At 39.4% G+C, this 17,253-nt stretch overlaps 2 protein-coding genes across 4 annotated transcripts in view; both read left to right on the plus strand.

Moving 5' to 3' along the window:
• The first annotated feature begins 2,676 nt into the window (after nucleotides 1-2,676).
• The window catches only part of LOC308237035 (torsin-1A-interacting protein 2-like), a 29,991-nt gene continuing 15,414 nt past the window's right edge, over nucleotides 2,677-17,253 (plus strand). Inside the window, exons 1-2 of one of the 3 annotated variants that reach the window (XM_080647389.1) lie at nucleotides 2,677-2,836; nucleotides 14,037-14,209. The gene's annotated coding sequence lies outside the window, so the exon portion shown is untranslated. Of the gene's footprint in view, nucleotides 2,837-14,036; nucleotides 14,550-17,253 lie in introns of all 3 variants that reach the window. The other 2 variants (XM_080647388.1, XM_080647390.1) reach the window with 2 other exon arrangements.
• LOC308237036 (torsin-1A-interacting protein 2) lies at nucleotides 14,571-16,631 on the plus strand. Its single transcript, XM_080647391.1, has one exon. The coding sequence runs from the start codon at nucleotides 14,710-14,712 to the stop codon at nucleotides 15,103-15,105; it is 396 nt and encodes a 131-aa protein (XP_080503517.1). The 5' UTR covers nucleotides 14,571-14,709; the 3' UTR covers nucleotides 15,106-16,631.

Consider the following 17,253-nt stretch of genomic DNA (forward strand, 5'->3'; position numbering starts at 1 on the left):
TATAATTTAAAAATGCTTGTGAAGTTTTAGGAATGGCTTCCTAAAAAAATGAATCATGAGAATCTTAAAATCAGAGGCATGGTAACTAACAACACATATTTGCTTAGGATTTTCCCTACTTCATCTAAGTAATAAGAATACATAATCCTAGCTCTGCCATACTTGCCTCCCACACCTAGCAACCTTACAAATACCAACTTTCATCATAACTGTGAGGTAAAGTTAAAGTCTAGGCAAACCAGTAATTCTGCTGTAGATGTTTTCTAAACTACAGGGGTATCCAAAACAGGTGACATTACAGAGACAGTAGATTCATAGCCAAAATTAGAAGGGAATTGGGCCACTGACACCAAGAGGAGGCATGAGCTCTGGATGTTAGAAAATTATTTTGGGAATTTTAAATATGTAGAGTAATTCAATGAATCAAAGAAGACAGGTAAGACAAGACATGATTATAACATTTTATACAGGGGTGGGCAAAAGTAGGTTTACAGTTCATATAAAAGACATTCAGGTTATTAATAGATTCATTAATTCAAAAGAATGTCAATGGGGCAGTGCACTTAGGTACAATCTTGTAAGTGCTCAAGTTGCTGGCCTTCATTATTTGTACATTCTTAGTTTTTGAAAATCAGTAAACAAACATGAATTTCATTGACCTATTTGGGTAGCCTCACTGCCTCCTGAGGTGGTTGAATTCAACCTACTGCCCACCCTTGTAATCATTAATTCATATGTTTATTAAACATCTATGTTGGCACATAATAGATATTTAATAAATATACGAATTAAATTAATGAGTATATTCTTTATCCCTAGGGAATTTGCCATGAATTAGGGAAGGCATATACAAAAATTACAATTCAGATTAAATGATGCATTAATGTATATACTTTGCTGTTAGTCCTAGATCTAGACATCTAGTGTTCTTGACACTGGATTTCTAAATAAAGCAGCTATTTAAAATGAGACATTTTGCCCTAGCTAGTTTGGCTCAGTGGATAGAGCGTCAGCCTGTGGACTAAAGGGTCCCGGGTTCAATTCTGGTCAGGGTCACATGCCTGGGTTGCAGGCTTGATCTCCAGTAAAGGGTGTGCAGTGCAGGAGGCAGCTGATCAGTGGTTCTCTCTCATCATTGATGTTTATATCGCTCTCTCCCTCTTCCTTCCTCTCTGAAATCAATAAAAAATACTTTAAAAAATAAAAATGAAACATTTTATTTTAAAATAAGAATTTTTGTATATGAATTTTGTTTAGGGTAAGCAGAAATCCAGTTATATACTGAGGGAAAAAAATCTATCAATTCACATTTGTACTCAGCTAGGCAAATGACTTTGGGGTTATATCTTAGTAGAAAGAGGCAACATCATTATTTTTATAAGGAAGTAATGATTAAAATATTAAAAATAAGAGGAAGGAAATTAAAGACATAATAGCTGGTTTCATTTATTCCCCATTCTCACAAGTGATAGACAAAATATTTTAAAGACTGTTAATACAAATGAAAATGTCTAGCTGGAAATGTTATGCTGAAGTTAAGAAAATTTAAACCTATACGTTCACTGTTCCGTGAAGAATCATTAATCTAAAAAGTATTTGGGCCTCTGTGTACTAGCCAGATACTGTTTTAGGTAGTGGGGATACAACAGTAGAAGAATAGATCAAAAGACAACCCTCTGCTGCCTACTTGGAATTCATATTCTTTGGAAGTCAGATAAAAATCAAAATAAGTAAAATAGTGTGTTAGAGTGTTTGGGGGGGAAATGAGGCACAGGGAAGTGAGATTTAGTGAGCACATTTCTTCTATGTTGTTTGAATTGGTGGTCAGGAACAGGAATTTTAGACTTATAGTTAGCCCTTGAACAAGGTGCGGGTTAGGGGCTCTGACCCCAGCCCTGTGGAAAAACTGAACTTCAGTCTTCCCTCCATATTTGAGCGGGGTTGGTTGCAGGAACACTGCCCATACCAAAATTCAGGCATGGGCAAGGTCATTATATAAAATGGCATGAACAATGTATGCAGCCAGTCTTATGCCCGCCCTGGATTCCCAATCCGGATGGAAAGTCCTGTTTTCCACTCGATTGGTTGAATCTGCAGGAGCCAAACTCTTGTAGGGAGGGCAGACTACATATTTATTGGGGTGAAAATCTCAGTACCAGTGGACCACACAGTTCAAACTTCCGTTGTTCCATCAGCTGTACTCGACTTTGCCCCTAATTGATTATGTGTTCTTGGGCAAATTGCTTTCCGTTTTTCAATTTTCACATTTATAAAATTAATAAATCAAAATAGTAGCTATTCTTATTCATTTGCTACTGTCATTTAGCAGACTCTGTTACCTCATTAGCTCTTTACTCACAACCCCATTGGACATGAGCAAACTGAGTTAATGTCTGACTGGTGCTGGCCCTTATCATTGGGTAGTGCCTCTCTCTGTGTTGGCTCCGTGGGTCCTGACAGCCTATGAATTTAGGATTATCATAAGGGTTAGGGTCGTCTGGCAGAGATGCCCGCCTTCCCTGTCACTAGCAGCACGAGAACGCGGGGACATCTGTGCTTGCATTACGCGCACTCACCACTGCCTGGCGCTGGTGGCTCTTGGCGCAGTAGAGGGGCGGTGGGGGGTGGTGAGGGAGGGAGGGGCAAGGCGACTATCAGTCCCAGCATTCCGCGGGCGCTCCCCTCCCAACGGAGATCATCGTCACGTGGACGGGGACGGCGTCATTCTCTTCGGCCGCGGCCGTGTCCGAGGGCTGCAGCCCCGTTTCGTGGACCAGAACACCGGAAGGGCTCCCCTGACATTGACCACAGACGATTTAAAACTCCGCCAGAATTGGTAAGTAAATAAAATGCGTATACAACTTTTCCATGTTTTAATATTGGATCCGATGTCTTTTTGAAAGACCTTTCCGAAACGATCCTTCCCCACCCCCACCAGCATACCGCAAAAATCTTGAAGCAGGTAGGGAGTATTTTTGTTTTGGAGTAAAAAAAGAGAAACAATCTTAAATACTAAACAGGATAAGGTGGGGACAAATGTTTGGTTTGGACTTTGAGACCAGCAGAATTCCTTATGGCTCAAAGTGTAAACGGGAAGTCTACCTGTGCAGGGACGATGACTCCCTTTACTTCCGTGCCTAACTGGATGCCGACATTTTTCACCTTAATCCTCATTAGATAGCAGTCCCACTCACCTTTTTGTAACCTTGGTGGTGCTAATAGGGCAAAGTTTGAAGTTGTAGTAAGACCCTACAGTTAGCATTTTGCTTACATATTATGTCTTCCCAATTGTATTTTGCAGCCAATGAGAAGGTATACCCCTTCTCTCCTTCAAGAAAGTGTCTAGTACTCTCCATTTTGTGTTAGACTTTATACACAAACACAGAAATGAGTGCTCTTAACCTGATTCAACTTATTTTTTGGGGTTTCAGTTTTACCTGTCTTTAGGTTTTAAAACATTTTATTCTGGATCTGTATGAGAGATCCTACCCCCCCCCCCTCTCTCATCTATCTATATCTATCTCGTTAATCCTCACTTGAGGATATTTTTTCCCATTGATTTTTAAAGAGAGTGGAAGGGAGGGGGAGAGAGAGAGAGAAACATGGATGTGAGAGACACATCTATTGGTTGGCTGCCGCAGGCGCCCCGACCAGGCCGTGGATCAAGACTACAACCGAGGTAGGAGCCCTAGACCTGAATGGAATCCGAGACTTCAGTCCGAGGGCTGACGGTCTCTAACCACTCCTTGTCTCTTTTTTAAAGATTAGGGCTGTGGCCGTTCAGCAGATTAGTACATAAATGGCTAGTGGAAAATCATTTAATTTAAATAGGAACTTTATGGTGAAGGATCTAAAAAGGTTTTTGGAAGCCTTTGTGGGGATTGGAACAATTTTGAAAAACTGGCATTTGCAATGAAAACTTGGAGAGCCTCTCCTCTGTAATGCTTATTGGGCTGAGTGCAGAGTCCATAACCTGATAACCAGTTTTGCTGCTGGTTATCACCAAGCCATGAGTGACTCATTGACGCTCTATTTCACTTATTTTCCCTCGGGGCGTAGAGATAATACTAGTCTGAGAGCATCTAGAATTCAAAAGTAAAGTAACTTAAGAATTTAGTTAATTATTAGAGGATTATAGGATATTTTAATAATGTGTTGTCTTGTATATATAATTTATTTTTGCCTAAGATGTCATCTTAAACTGTATTCCTTGGAAATCCACATTTCTCTGAAGCACCAGTTGAGTTTTCTGAAGGAAAGGATGCTGAGAGATGCCTTGTCTCCTTTATGCTGTTTTTCATTTAGAATTTTAATTGTGTTAACATTTTATTAATATTCTACATCTTCTGACTACACCTTTGTCCCACAAGAAGTGCTTCAATATAGCGATTACACTTGATCCTTGCTTTTGCACGGCACATCCAGCATTTGTGAATAAAGAAGGATGTCCTCAACATTGGTTATGAGCGTAGACTTTGGAGTCAGAGCTGAGTTAATTCCTGTTCTGTCACTGTGTGCCCGGGGCAGGCTGCATTATCACTCAAAGTCCATCTCCTTCTCTGTAAAGTGGAGATTTGAAGAGTTATTTAGAATATTGAATGGGGTCATTTAGACTCAATAAATGGACACTTATTATTAATTGGGGTACTTTCCTCTTCACTAATATTAAAGGAGTTGTTGGCACATGATTTTAATAAAGTAGGAAGGAAGGAAATTCACCCATAATTCCACTACCTCAACAGATCAAATTGTTTTAATTTTTTATCCTCTCCTTTAGCCCTTGGCCATAGGTATACTTAATGTGAATGTCATAACATTTTTATAAAAAGTCAAATTTAAAACATTGGTTTGTTAACTTCTGAGGGCTTTGTTTTAATTATATAAATAAAGCTCTCTGGTCCTGTCTTTATTCTGATCTAGTAGTGAAAATACAGCAGGACTTTTTTTTAGCACAATTTCCCCTGCTTCCCCGTTCCCAAAAATGAAACCTCTAGTTGCACTTTTACTTAATAATGCAAATAATAATAAAGTTTTTGAGGACTTCCTTTGTGGCCCATAGTGATAAGTGCTGCACATTATCTCTCCCTTCACAATGCCTCTTTCATCTGGGTAGTGTTATTCCATTTGGTGGTTAAGAAAACCAAGGCCTGCAGGAGAGTTCAGCAGGCCACCTGCTGTAGCAAGTCATTCGGGCCCAGGCAGTCTACTTTAGAGGACAGCACTGCGACGGTTTATAATTGCACATTCACTGTGTGGCTGGTAGGTCAAACATACAGGCAGGAGTTGACTGGGGCCGACTCACCTTCTTTGTATAAAAGTAACAGTATTTGTGCTTTATACTACTACTGTGACCACCACATTTAAAAACATTTTTATAGGAAAATAAGAATAGGGAAGTGTTTAGTACCTTAACAAATGAGGCATTCACCTATAGTTTTATTGGATGTGGAAATAAAAATATGATTTTTCCCTTTATTTATTAGAGATAAACGTAGTAAATATAGAGTTTATAGTAAAAGGAAACTAACTTTTCTTCTTTAAAGCAGTGTTTCGTAAATAATCTGGTGAACCTGTTAAAAAACAATCTCCTGCACCAGACCTTCAAAGATTCTGGTCTGGTAGGTCTGGGGTGGGGCCCAGGAAATTGTATTTCTAACAAGCTCCCAAGTGATGCTAATAATTTCCAGCTGATGGGTTTAGTAAGGAAGCAAATATTAATGCTGGTTGTCCAGATTGTTGGCCTGGCAGTGAAAGCACAGTAGCATTGAGCTTACAACTCCTGGTTTTTCTTTTTGTTATTGTTAATCCTCACCCGAGGATATTTTTTCCATTGATTTTTTTTTTTTTAAGAGAGAGTGGAAGGGAGATAGGGAGGGAGGGAGAGAAAGCTAGATCTAGATATAGATATAGATATAAATATAGAGAGAGACCAATATGAGAGAGACACATTGATTGGTTGCCTCCCGCACGTATTCCAACTGGGCTGAGGATCGAACCTGCAACCCAGGTATGTTGCCCTTGACCCCTTTGACTGGGAATCAAGCCTGAGACCTCTTTGGTGCTGGAGCCAATACTCTAACTACTGAACACACCAGCCAGGGCCCAGCTCTTGGTTTTTAAACACTATCCTCCCATGAAAGGAACCAGGATTTTTTTGGAGTAGATGATTCCAGGGGTGGGGTGGGGGAAATATAAGATCAGACCGGAACACCTTGTGGTGCTTGAAATTAAGGAAATGCTCAAAAAAAGTTTGAGGGCTTGTTGAAAGGATTTAAGAGCCAACTTGAAGGAGCTCTTCATGGCCAATGCTGGAACAATTTGAGCAACAAAATGAAAATGATAATATTGGATTTTAATGCACAGAATGAAGTATCCATGAGTTCATACTAACATAATTGATAAATAAATAGGGGGAAAGGGACAACTCATTTTTACAGAAGAATTCCAATGAATAAATATGGGCAGCATGAAAAAGAAACTCACCATTAGGCAAACAATACTGTAGTAATTACCTGTGATTCTAGTGGGTGGAAGTTTGAGGAAAATCAGGATATCTGTTTAGTCTCAAAGTATCTCCCCCAAGATAATTATTGGGTACAAAGGAAAAATGTAACTTAATAGTGAAGATACCATGTTCACCAACTGATTGAGGTTAACATCTCCAGTGGACATCAGGAACCCAGTGATAAGATACAATTAGGAGGACACCTTATCATTTCTGTGGTGTTATTCTAAAAAAAAATGCATAATCTTTTTTTAATTATGAGGACACATTATGCAAACCCAAATTGAGGGATAGTCTACAAAATAACTGACCAGTACTTTCCAAAGTCTCAAGGTTACAAACACCAAGGAAGGCCACAAAAGACAGGTAAAAACCGAGAAATTAAGATTGCAGACCAAGGAGAATTAACAACTAAATGGAACGTTGGATCCTGGATTGGGGCCCTGAAACAAGAAAAGGACAGCAGTGGAGAAATGGGTGAAATTTGAACAGTCTGTAGTTTAGTTAATTGTACCATTATCCCAATGTAATTGTAAACATTATACTAATGCTACTTTCTTTTTTTTTAAAATAATTGTACTTTAATTTTATGAAATGTTGACTTTAGGAGAAACTGGATAAAGGTATAAGGAAACTCCGCTCCATTTTTGCAATGTTTAAAATTACAATCATGGCCCTGACTGGTTTGGCTCAGTGGATAGAGCGTCGGCCTGCGGACTAAAGGGTCCCATGTTCGATTCCGATCAAGGGCATGTACTTTGGTTGCGGGCACATCCCCAGTAGGGGGTGTGTAGGAGGCAGCTGATTGATGTTTCTCTCTCATCGATGTTTCTAACTCTCTATCCCTCTCCCTTCCTCTCTGTAAAAAAAAAAAAAAAAAAAAAATCAATCAAAAAAATAAATAAATTTACAATCATGCACCACTTAATGACATGGATACATTCTGAGAAATAGTCATTAGGCAATTTTGTCATGTTAATATCATGGAGCACACTTATACAAACCTACACCTACTACGCACCTAGGCTACATGTATAGCCTATTGTTCCTAGGCTACAAGCCCATATAACATGTTACTGCACAAAACAACCTGAGATTAAATCAAGCACAAGAGAAAATGATTTAATCAAGAGACTTGGTAAACACAAGATGTTTTACAGCAAACTTATTTTTTCTTAAGTAGAAAGAGTACACTCTAAAGATAAAAAGTGTAGTGTAGTAAATACATAAACCAGTAGCATAGTATTATGTACTGTACATAACTGTATGTACTGTACATTTATACATTTGGCAGTGCAGTAGGTTATTTATAGCAGTATCACCACAAACATGTGTTGGGCTATGATGTCTACAATGTCACTAGGCAATAGGAATTTTTCAGCTTTATTAAAAAGTTTTAGGACCACAGGCCTATAGGTCAATGATGCGGTCCATCGTTGACCTAAACGTCATTATGTGGTGCACGACTGTAGTTGAAAATAAAAAATTTTAATGAAAATGTGTTGGTGTCATGTAGATACTAAAGGTGATTAGGGGAGTTGAGCTAAAACTGGGAATCAGGATATCCCACTGTCGAAAATCTTAGCAACCTCTTTGAGTCTTTGTGCATTGCTTTTTGTTTATACTGGTCAACCTAAACCTGAGATGCAAGTCAGGGTAGTTGGGAGCGAGTAAGCAAGTTAAGAAGGAAAGGAAGACTTTCTGTACTCAGAAAATATATATAGTATCTGGAAAATGGTTAAAGTAATATTACTGGCATATTATGACAGTGGATATGGTGAGAGGAAGTGGGTAAGACTTAGAAACAATTTTTAAACAGACACAAATAGCTGGTACAAGTATAGAAACACCTAAGCTTGGCACTAGGTCCCACTGTTGAAAGCTGCATATTAATTAAAGGGTTAGCTGGCGGTGTTTTAAATAAAAACTGCAGATAACTTGAACCCTGGACTTTTAGTCCACTAGGGCAAGGTGGACTGCAGTGTACCAGTTCATTTCCAAGCCAGTATTCCCCTTTATGGTATGCTAGCCATGGACACACACCTGTTTTATCGGTTCCTGGGGCGAGGGGAGAATCATCTGCAGCTGTTGTCAAAGTGAGGCTCATATTTTTCCTTTGGCTTATCTGTTCTTCGTAAGAGGGAACATGTGTGTATGAAATAGTGCTGAAGAATGTCATCCATGTGCCTTCTCTTGGTGACCTCAAGACTTGGTCAGTTTTTAAAAGTAGTGCGTCACAAAACTTAGGCTAAAGACCTTTTGCAGGAGCATTTATTTTCATAACATTTTTAACAAGTAGTTTAATTTGTGTGAATTACAAAGAAGAGTTATTGATTCCCTTTTTTTTAATACTCCTTAATCTCCCATTATCTAAATTCCAAACTAGTGAAGTATGAAACTCCAAATATTTCACTTTAGAGCTTCTGAACTTAGAGAAACTGTCTTGTACAAAAAAATAAACAGTTTTGATTACTCATTAGCCTTTCTGTGGAGAAAATATTTAAAATGGAAACTCAAGATGGTTTAAAGCATTTAAATTTTTTTCTGTGTGCCTGTCTTTTGATTTTATATAGCATATGAGGAGCTGGCTAAGACTAAAGTCTTAAGGATATATTTGCCTTGAGAAGTCACCCAGTCCTGACTCATTTTGAAATTTATATTATCCAACCACCAAAAAGAACAAGGGAATAGTATTTGTCTATAGTCAGAATTTTTAGAGAAGATACTTATTTAATATGTATTGAACTGCCATCATTAGTGAATGTGAATTTCAGTGGTTTAAATAAATCTGCATTTTCTGTTTTCTAGCACATTAAAGAGCTATTTTCTAATCTAATAAAGTTTCAGGAAGACTCTTAAATTTACTTGAGTTGTCACAAAAAAACAAAACATCTGTTTTTCTTTTATGTAGTATTTGTGTGGTAGGAAAGCTCTTTAAACTTCGGTTTTTGCCCACTGTTGTTGGTTACATTTGTTTGAAAATAAAGGCATTCAGCTTCTATTGTGGGCCTTCCTGAATTTCATAGGATCTCTACAGGCGATCTTTTTATAACCATAGAAAAGCCCTTAGCATTTACCTAAAAATTGCTTACAGTCTAGATTCTCTGCTCATCTAGAAGTCCTGTAAGATTTTTCTCTCGATATCCATAGAACTTGACATTGGGCCTCGGACATGGTGGTTTCCTTAATTTAAACAATTATGTTTAATAATCAGTAGAGTAATGTTGATTCTCTAGGTGTTTTTCAGCATTTCTCCAAGCCTGACAGTAATCAGATATTAACCTCAATCAACTGCTTTTGACTTAAGCTAACAGAATTGAGGAAGGAAGCAACACCGAATGGTTCTGAACCATTTCAGATTCCTTTGGGAGTCTAAAAGTATGTCATCGTCTCCTGAAAAAATGCATATGTGTATATAAAAAAAATTTATATGTAATTCCAGGGGGTTCAGGATTCCCTGAAACCTATCCTCGACCTTTTTGTGTGGAAGAGGAAAGTTATGAGAGATGATTTTCCCCCATGTCCACCTCAGTCAATATATACACACAATTGAAGAGGATCCTTTTAAATTTGCTCATAGTTTATGAAGGATTTCTAAGCTCAACTGTCACTGCTTCAGAAAGGTGGTATCTCCTAGTGGCTAAAAGTACAGGCTCTGGAACCAGTCTGCCTGGATTCAAATACCAATTAATTACTCTATGACCCGTATAACCTTGGGCAAGTGGCTCAACCTCTCTGTTTCTTCAAATGAATTATTGTAAGAATTACATGAGTTAATACATGTAAAGTGCTTAGAACAGATAGTGGTACTCAGTAAGTGTTAACTATTGTTACTAAGTAGTAGTTATTACCTCACAGACAGGATTGCTGTTGAATACCTGGCAAAGTGAGGTTCTCTGGACTGCCTTTTGCCCCGATCGAGGGTGCCTTTTTCTAACTTGCACAAAGACACCCTATGAGATAATATCCTCCCTGCAAACATGCATGTCTTTATGGAGTATGCCAAGATAAACTTTTCCATACTAGCATTAGGGTAAGCATGTTTATCCTATTTGTAAGATAGTTGCTTACAATTTTATGAGAAAAACAAAGATCCAGATCCTTCTGTGGGACCCCTCTTTTCACCCACTTTTCCTCTAAGCAGAGTAACTGCTGCTGCTCTTATTGTCCACAGTGTGCCAGTTTGGTTGTGTCTATTAATCTTTTTCTAGTCCGTTGCTATTTCCACTCTATTTTTTTTTTTTTTAATGATAAAAGATTGAATAGAGATTATGTAAGCTATTAGGATTTATGATTCAGTGGAAGGAAAAAAACTATGATTGCATCCCCTCCCTCTCCCATTAAAGGTAATAATTGGCCTTGTGCTTAACTTTTTCTTTTTAGCTTTATTGCATATTTATACCTAAACAATATATTGAAACTTTATGTAAATGGAAACTATGTGAGTGTTGTGTGTATGTGTATTCTGCTACTTGCTTTTTACTTTTCAGCTCAATATTCTTTTTTTTTTTTTAAATATATTTTATTGATATTTTACAGAGAGGAAGGAAGAGGGATAGAGAGCTAGAAACATCGATGAGAGAGAAACATCGATCAGCTGCCTCCTGCACACCTCCCACTGGGGATGTGCCCGCAACTAATGTACATGCCCTTGACCGGAATCGAACCCGGGACCCTTCAGTCCGCAGGCCGACGCTCTATCCACTGAGCCAAACCGGTTTTGGCTCAGCTCAATATTCTTGAGTTTTCATCTATGTATAGTATTTCATTGTATGGCAGTACTTCAATTTATCATTCGACTGTTCATGGACATTTGGGCTGTTATTTTGCTACTATACACAATACTGCCATGAATAAATATTTTTATTCATTTTTTTAAAATGCACATGCGCAAATTTCTCTAGGGTGTAAAAGCTAAGAGTGGAATTACTGAATTAGAGGGAATGCAAATCTTCGTCTTTACTAAATAATGCCAACTTAATTCCGAAAGTAGTTGCATTAATTTATACTCCTTTTGTCAGGGTATAAAATTCAAGTTGCTACTTATTCATTCAAGAAATGTTTATTGGGCATGTATAGCAGTAAACAAAAAGACAAAAAGTCCTAGTCTGTATTTTAGTAGGGGCTAACAACTAAAACATTTAATATATCAAAATGGTATATATTTATGGGGAAAAAATTAATAAAGCAAGGCGAGGGAATGTTATCTCACTGTTCTTAGAGTCATGGGGGTTAGAGACTAAGGGGATGAACTGCAATCAGGAAGCTCTGGGCTTCATGTGATGACATAAAAAGATACAGGTATGGTGAGATTGGTTGGTCCTGATGCTTTCAGGCAGATGATGGTATTGAAGCTGTGAGTTTGAGGTTGGGGGTGGAGTTTGAGACTCTTGCTGGGAACATTTTTGGACACCCTCTTTACTCTTCCAGCAGTGATAAGGCTGAGGAATGAGTGAGGAGGCTGGTATTAGGTGATCTTATTCTGAGCACTTAGTGCTTTGGGGCCCACTTTGACTCTTGCCCATATTGGTGTAAGGGACCGGGAGAGGGGGTCTTGTCTGGAGCATATGGAACACTAGTGTTCTCTTGGTTCAGGAATACTTGGAACTCTAGTGCTTGCTTGACTGTTGAAGTTGGAGAAATGAAGGTTGGGGTAAGGGTGGATTTACTCTGAGCTTTTGGAGCGTTAGGGCTTCCTCTTGACCCGGCCAATGGTGATGTCCTTGGGGAGGGATGGTTCTAGAGTCTACAGAGTTCCCATTGTCAAACTTGTTAATTATTGCCAGTCTGGTGGATGTGAAAGAGTATCTTGTGATGTTAATTGCACTTTCCCTTTTCACTCTAAAAATCCAAAATTCTATATCTTTTCTAAGTCAGACCCTGTCATATAACTTTACTGCTAACTCCTAAGTTAAACTCCATGATCATATGGGTTCATCATCAAGTACATGTTCCATGTACTAGACACCCAAGACTTCCCAGAACCACAACTGAAACTTTGACTTTGGTGGCTCTTGTCAGTAGACCCACAAGGAAATCCATTCTGCTCTGTTGTCACCACAAAGGTTGAGTTAGAAATCCTACCATCTGTTCACTCTGTTCTCAACTGTACATTATTCCCTAACCTCAAAAAACACATCAATATATCTACACTGATGCTTTCTGCACCTCTTCTGGGGCTTCTATCAAAATATTGGCCCCATGTGGCATTAAACTTGCCATTTTGGAATCTGAGAATCCCTGTGTCCCTTAGTGACCTCACAGCATCCAGCCTCAAAATTCACAAATAACACCAGAGAAAGTCGGGGTATACATTGTCCTCTGATGACCTGTGGCACTCCCTACGTGGTTCTCTGGTTGTCCAATACATCCTGCTACCCCACCTCATCTACTTGTTATATTCATGCCATGAAACATTACAGAGATCATGGTGGTATCTGCAAATGCCAACTGAATTACTATGTGTTTTCTAAGAATAGCCCAGGACCATTGCTTAGGACTAGGCCTTACTTGCCTGCTTAAACTTACACTGTGCACAAACTTATAAAAATAGATGTGGGCATTGCCTCTCTTGGTTTCTTTCCCAGCCTTCAAAAGGATTTCATGCCCTGACCGGTTTGACTCAGTGGATAGAGTGTTGGCCTGTGGACTGAAGGGTCCCAGGTTCGATTCCAGTCAAGGGCATGTACCTTGGTTGCGGGCACATCCCCAGTAGGGGGTGTGCTGGAGGCAGCTGATCGATATTTCTCTCATCAATATTTCTACTCTCTATCCCTCTCCTTTCCTCTCTGTAAAAATCAATAAAATATATTTTAAAAAAGGATTTCATCCAACTTCTGAGCCGAAACCGGTTTGACTCAGTGGATAGAGCGTCGGCCTGCGGACTGAAGGGTCCCGGGTTCGATTCTGGTCAGGGGCATGTACCTGGGTTGCGGGCACATCCTCAGTGGGAGGTGTGCAGGAGGCAGCTGATCGATGTTTCTCTCTCATCGATGTTTCTAGCTCTCTATCCCTCTCCCTTCCTCTCTGTGAAATATCAATAAAATATATTTTAAAAAAAAGAATATTATTGAATAATTTTGTAAGCTTTTTCTTGAATGGATTGAAGTCTGTATAGAAAAACTGTCATCGTTAATGTTCTCCCACACATTATGGGAATACCATATATGGCATCCATTTCACAAAAGAAATATACAAGAAATCTCAAAGTTCTACCAGGTTGAATATGATTATGCAGACCTTATTATTCCCAAAATGTAAAAGGAGTAAAAAAAGGTAACAAAGTCTTAAAAAAAATGAAGCTAGTACAAATCTTAAATGAACCAAAACCCTTCCTAGTGCCAAAATAAGCATAGGCATAACTCCCAACAGATAAGTTAGTTTGAGCCTAGATGAAATTGTCATGGGGAAACCTGTGAGACAATTCTCATCCACCTTGATTGACTCCAATGATTTCCCAATGCATGTTCCTAATAATATTGTGAGCAACTGAAAACCCATTATGAGTCGTCTGAAGTGTTATCATTTACAGGTATGTGAAGCATTCCCAGACCCTCCAACCAACTCAGCATCAGCTACTTCTCTGACGGGTCCTGGTTAAGGTCCTCCCAAGAAAGACTTCATTGGATCCACGCTCAAGAGGACTCTCCCAGGTTTTCCTGACCCCCCTACATCGCTGTAAAGTGCCAAGACCTTAAGACTTGGGTACGTGTATCACAACGGCAAGAGTGCCAGCGCCCACAAAGACCCATTGGATCTGTCAGCTCCTCTCTTTAACCAAGCAGACACAGTAGCTAACCAGCAAAGCAGAGTGTAAGCCAAGTGCCTCTGCATGAGATCATCAGCTGATTAACACACAAGAAAAAATAACTAATTTAGACCAGAGTTCTAGCTTTTCTTGAGAAACTGGAATTTGAAGGAGCTATTCTGAGATCTGTGCTCCTAGCAAGTGACTGATAACATTATAGACTGGATTGTTCGCTGAGTTGAGAAACTGAGTTGTAATTGAGTGAAAAATAGACAACGAAATCTTGAAGAATTGCACGTAAGTGCAAGCCAGATTTAACTCTTTCTCTAAGTAGTATTGGTTGGACTGAGAAATTGCTAAACCAAACCTGTGATAGTACTGGTTATTTGGGTATCTCTCTTTGTCATTGTTGTCTCTTACTGTTACATTGCTTTCTGTGTTATCGCTGGAGGCCCAGATGTTCTCAGATAATTCACATTGCCCTGACTGTGGACAACAGTGGTTTCCTAGTTTAGAACTAGGCCACTGGTTGTACCAAACTGAACTTATTGAAAATGAATGTTACCAAGTATTCTTAGACCGTATTAACAGAGCTGATTATTGCCCTGAGTGTTATCCTGATAATCCTGCTAATAGAAGCCTCGTCCTTCCTTGGTCTTTCCCACTTGAATGGGCTCCCCAAAATCTTACCAGGTGGACCTTTGAAAAAGCTTGCCACCCGTTTCTTCTGGGTCCTCCGCTGGTTAGAAAAAGGATACATGACTCTAGACTAGCTGGTTTTAACCCCGCATTACAATTAATCTTGGCCAGAACAGACACAACCTTAAACAAAAAACTTGGCCAAAGCAAATAACTTCTTAAAGAGTCACAATCATGGAGACTCTAGAGGGTTTTGTGCTAGTAACCCAAGGAAGATGGAAAAATGATGCCTTCGAAATCTGATTCAGACTGTCACTACTTCGGGGAACTGCTTAAATTGTTGGGTCTGCTCCCATGGTTTACACCTATTCTGTTCGGCATGAATTTAGTCAGTATTCCAGCCAGCTGTTCATCTGGAACCAGAGTATTTCATGTTCCCAGTGCTTTGGAATTAGCTTACCCCTCCTAAAAAGCTCCACGGTCTAATTACTGACAGGACAAGGCAGTCCTGGAGGAGCCCCCTACTGTGTGTACCATGGTGATATTTCTGGTGATACCTTCTGTGGGAAAGCACCTTCACTGTAGCTGGCTTCTCGGTCAGCGGTCGCCTCACTGGTGGTCTGTGAGGGCCGAAAGGTTGGCAACCGCTGTTCTAGATTATTTCAGTAAAAGAACTAGACATTTTAATAAGAAATTACATTGTTCTAAATTCCACCTCTTCTGATTTTATATATAATTTATTCATATATAATCATTTATTCATAATTGGCTCTATTTGGCCTTAGTGCAGCTTTGATATTATAGTAACTGCTCACCGCCAGAGAAACCACATTCTATTGGGTAACACCTACATAGGTTACATAAAAACATGCAGACATGCCACTGTCTATACTTACTTGGCTCTACATAAACAAAGACTGTCCTGTCTTTGTGGTGACTGAACTTAGAATGTCCTACCAGGAAATGGAAAAGTGCCTGTGTGTGAGATAGGCTGCAAAAGGAGGTATCCAGCTTGACTCCATAATAGTACGAGCAGTCTAAGGGAAGCATCTTAAAGCCAAGACGGTCTTGCTGGGTGTTAGCCACATTCTGGCCTTTACTTGTTCATGAGAAATTTAGAAAAAGCTCTGTTGGAACATCTCAGAGGCCATGGGATAAGTTTAAAATTCCACTTAAGATGCTAGATAATCCAGAGCTTGTGTAGCAACTCAACAATGTTCTCAGGGTCCCGGGTCCTTTCTGTTTTTCCCCTCTGGGATCCTTATCGCATTAGCTTTTGTCTTCTTCGTGTCCTCAGTGATTACAGTGTGGCTTGTTGCTGCTCTGGGCATTTCAGTCCCATTTGGAAACAGGGAGCGAAAGCTTTCTCCTTTGCAGACTCTGTCTTACTTGGAAAGGAAATCTCCCGGAAGTCCCTCACCAATTTCTCCTTACATCTCATTAGAAGGTACTGGTTCAAACAGGAGCCTGGGAAGCCAGGCAAAGGAGAATGGGGCTGGCAGTGCCTGGGCAGGGCACCTTGTCTCCCCTAATGAAATGAGGGCTCTTTTAGGAAGGAAGAAGCGGGGAATGAATGGCTGTTTTTATGCAAGAACTCATGCCTGCCACATGTTGTGAAACCTGAGTTGTTTGTTAGTCTGTATAAAGAATGTACCCCAGGGACCTACCCTGTATCTGCCTTGTGTCTATCTTGGTGGAAGTTCTCTCCTGTTATATTGCTGAATAAACTGTGTGGACTGCTAAACTGAGTGAAGATTAGTAGTTTATCATTATGCCTTTATTAAGAACTCCTTCCGAAAGCTCACTCCAGAAAGTGAACATTTACTTTGAGGTATTGCTTTTGAGGATGGTGTTACGATCAATATTATTGCTCCCTACATTTTTTCAGATACAGACTAAGAAACCCTCTACATTTGTGCAATCCTAATGGTCAGCAAAATAGAGAAGAGGTCTTTTGTTTTAACCAATCTCTCCTTTTAGTAGTAAAGACAAATTAAATAGATTTATACCATTGATTTTTCAAATCAGTACCTGGATGAACTTGTCAAAAATTGCGAATTTCTTGATCTTACAGAAATCTTGACTCCTTAGGTTGCTCACAGGGCCCAGGAATCTGCATTTTATAAATCGTGCCTTAGGAGCCTTGTGTAGGTGCTCTGTGGGCCATACCTGGAGACATAACAATAGCAACATATCCAGGGTGTTCAGTTATCTGGCTTAAAAGATGGGAACAGAGTGCTAATAGTGCTACAAGGTAGTGATAGGTAATTGTACTTTGCTGGTGACATAGAGAGATCTCCCGTCAGACTGAAGGTCACTTGATATTTCAGGTTACAACTCAGTCACATGTTTCTCATAAATT

The sequence above is a fragment of the Plecotus auritus genome, assembly GCF_963455305.1.
Source record: "Plecotus auritus genome assembly, chromosome: 12".
NCBI classification, from domain to species: Eukaryota; Metazoa; Chordata; class Mammalia; order Chiroptera; family Vespertilionidae; genus Plecotus; species Plecotus auritus.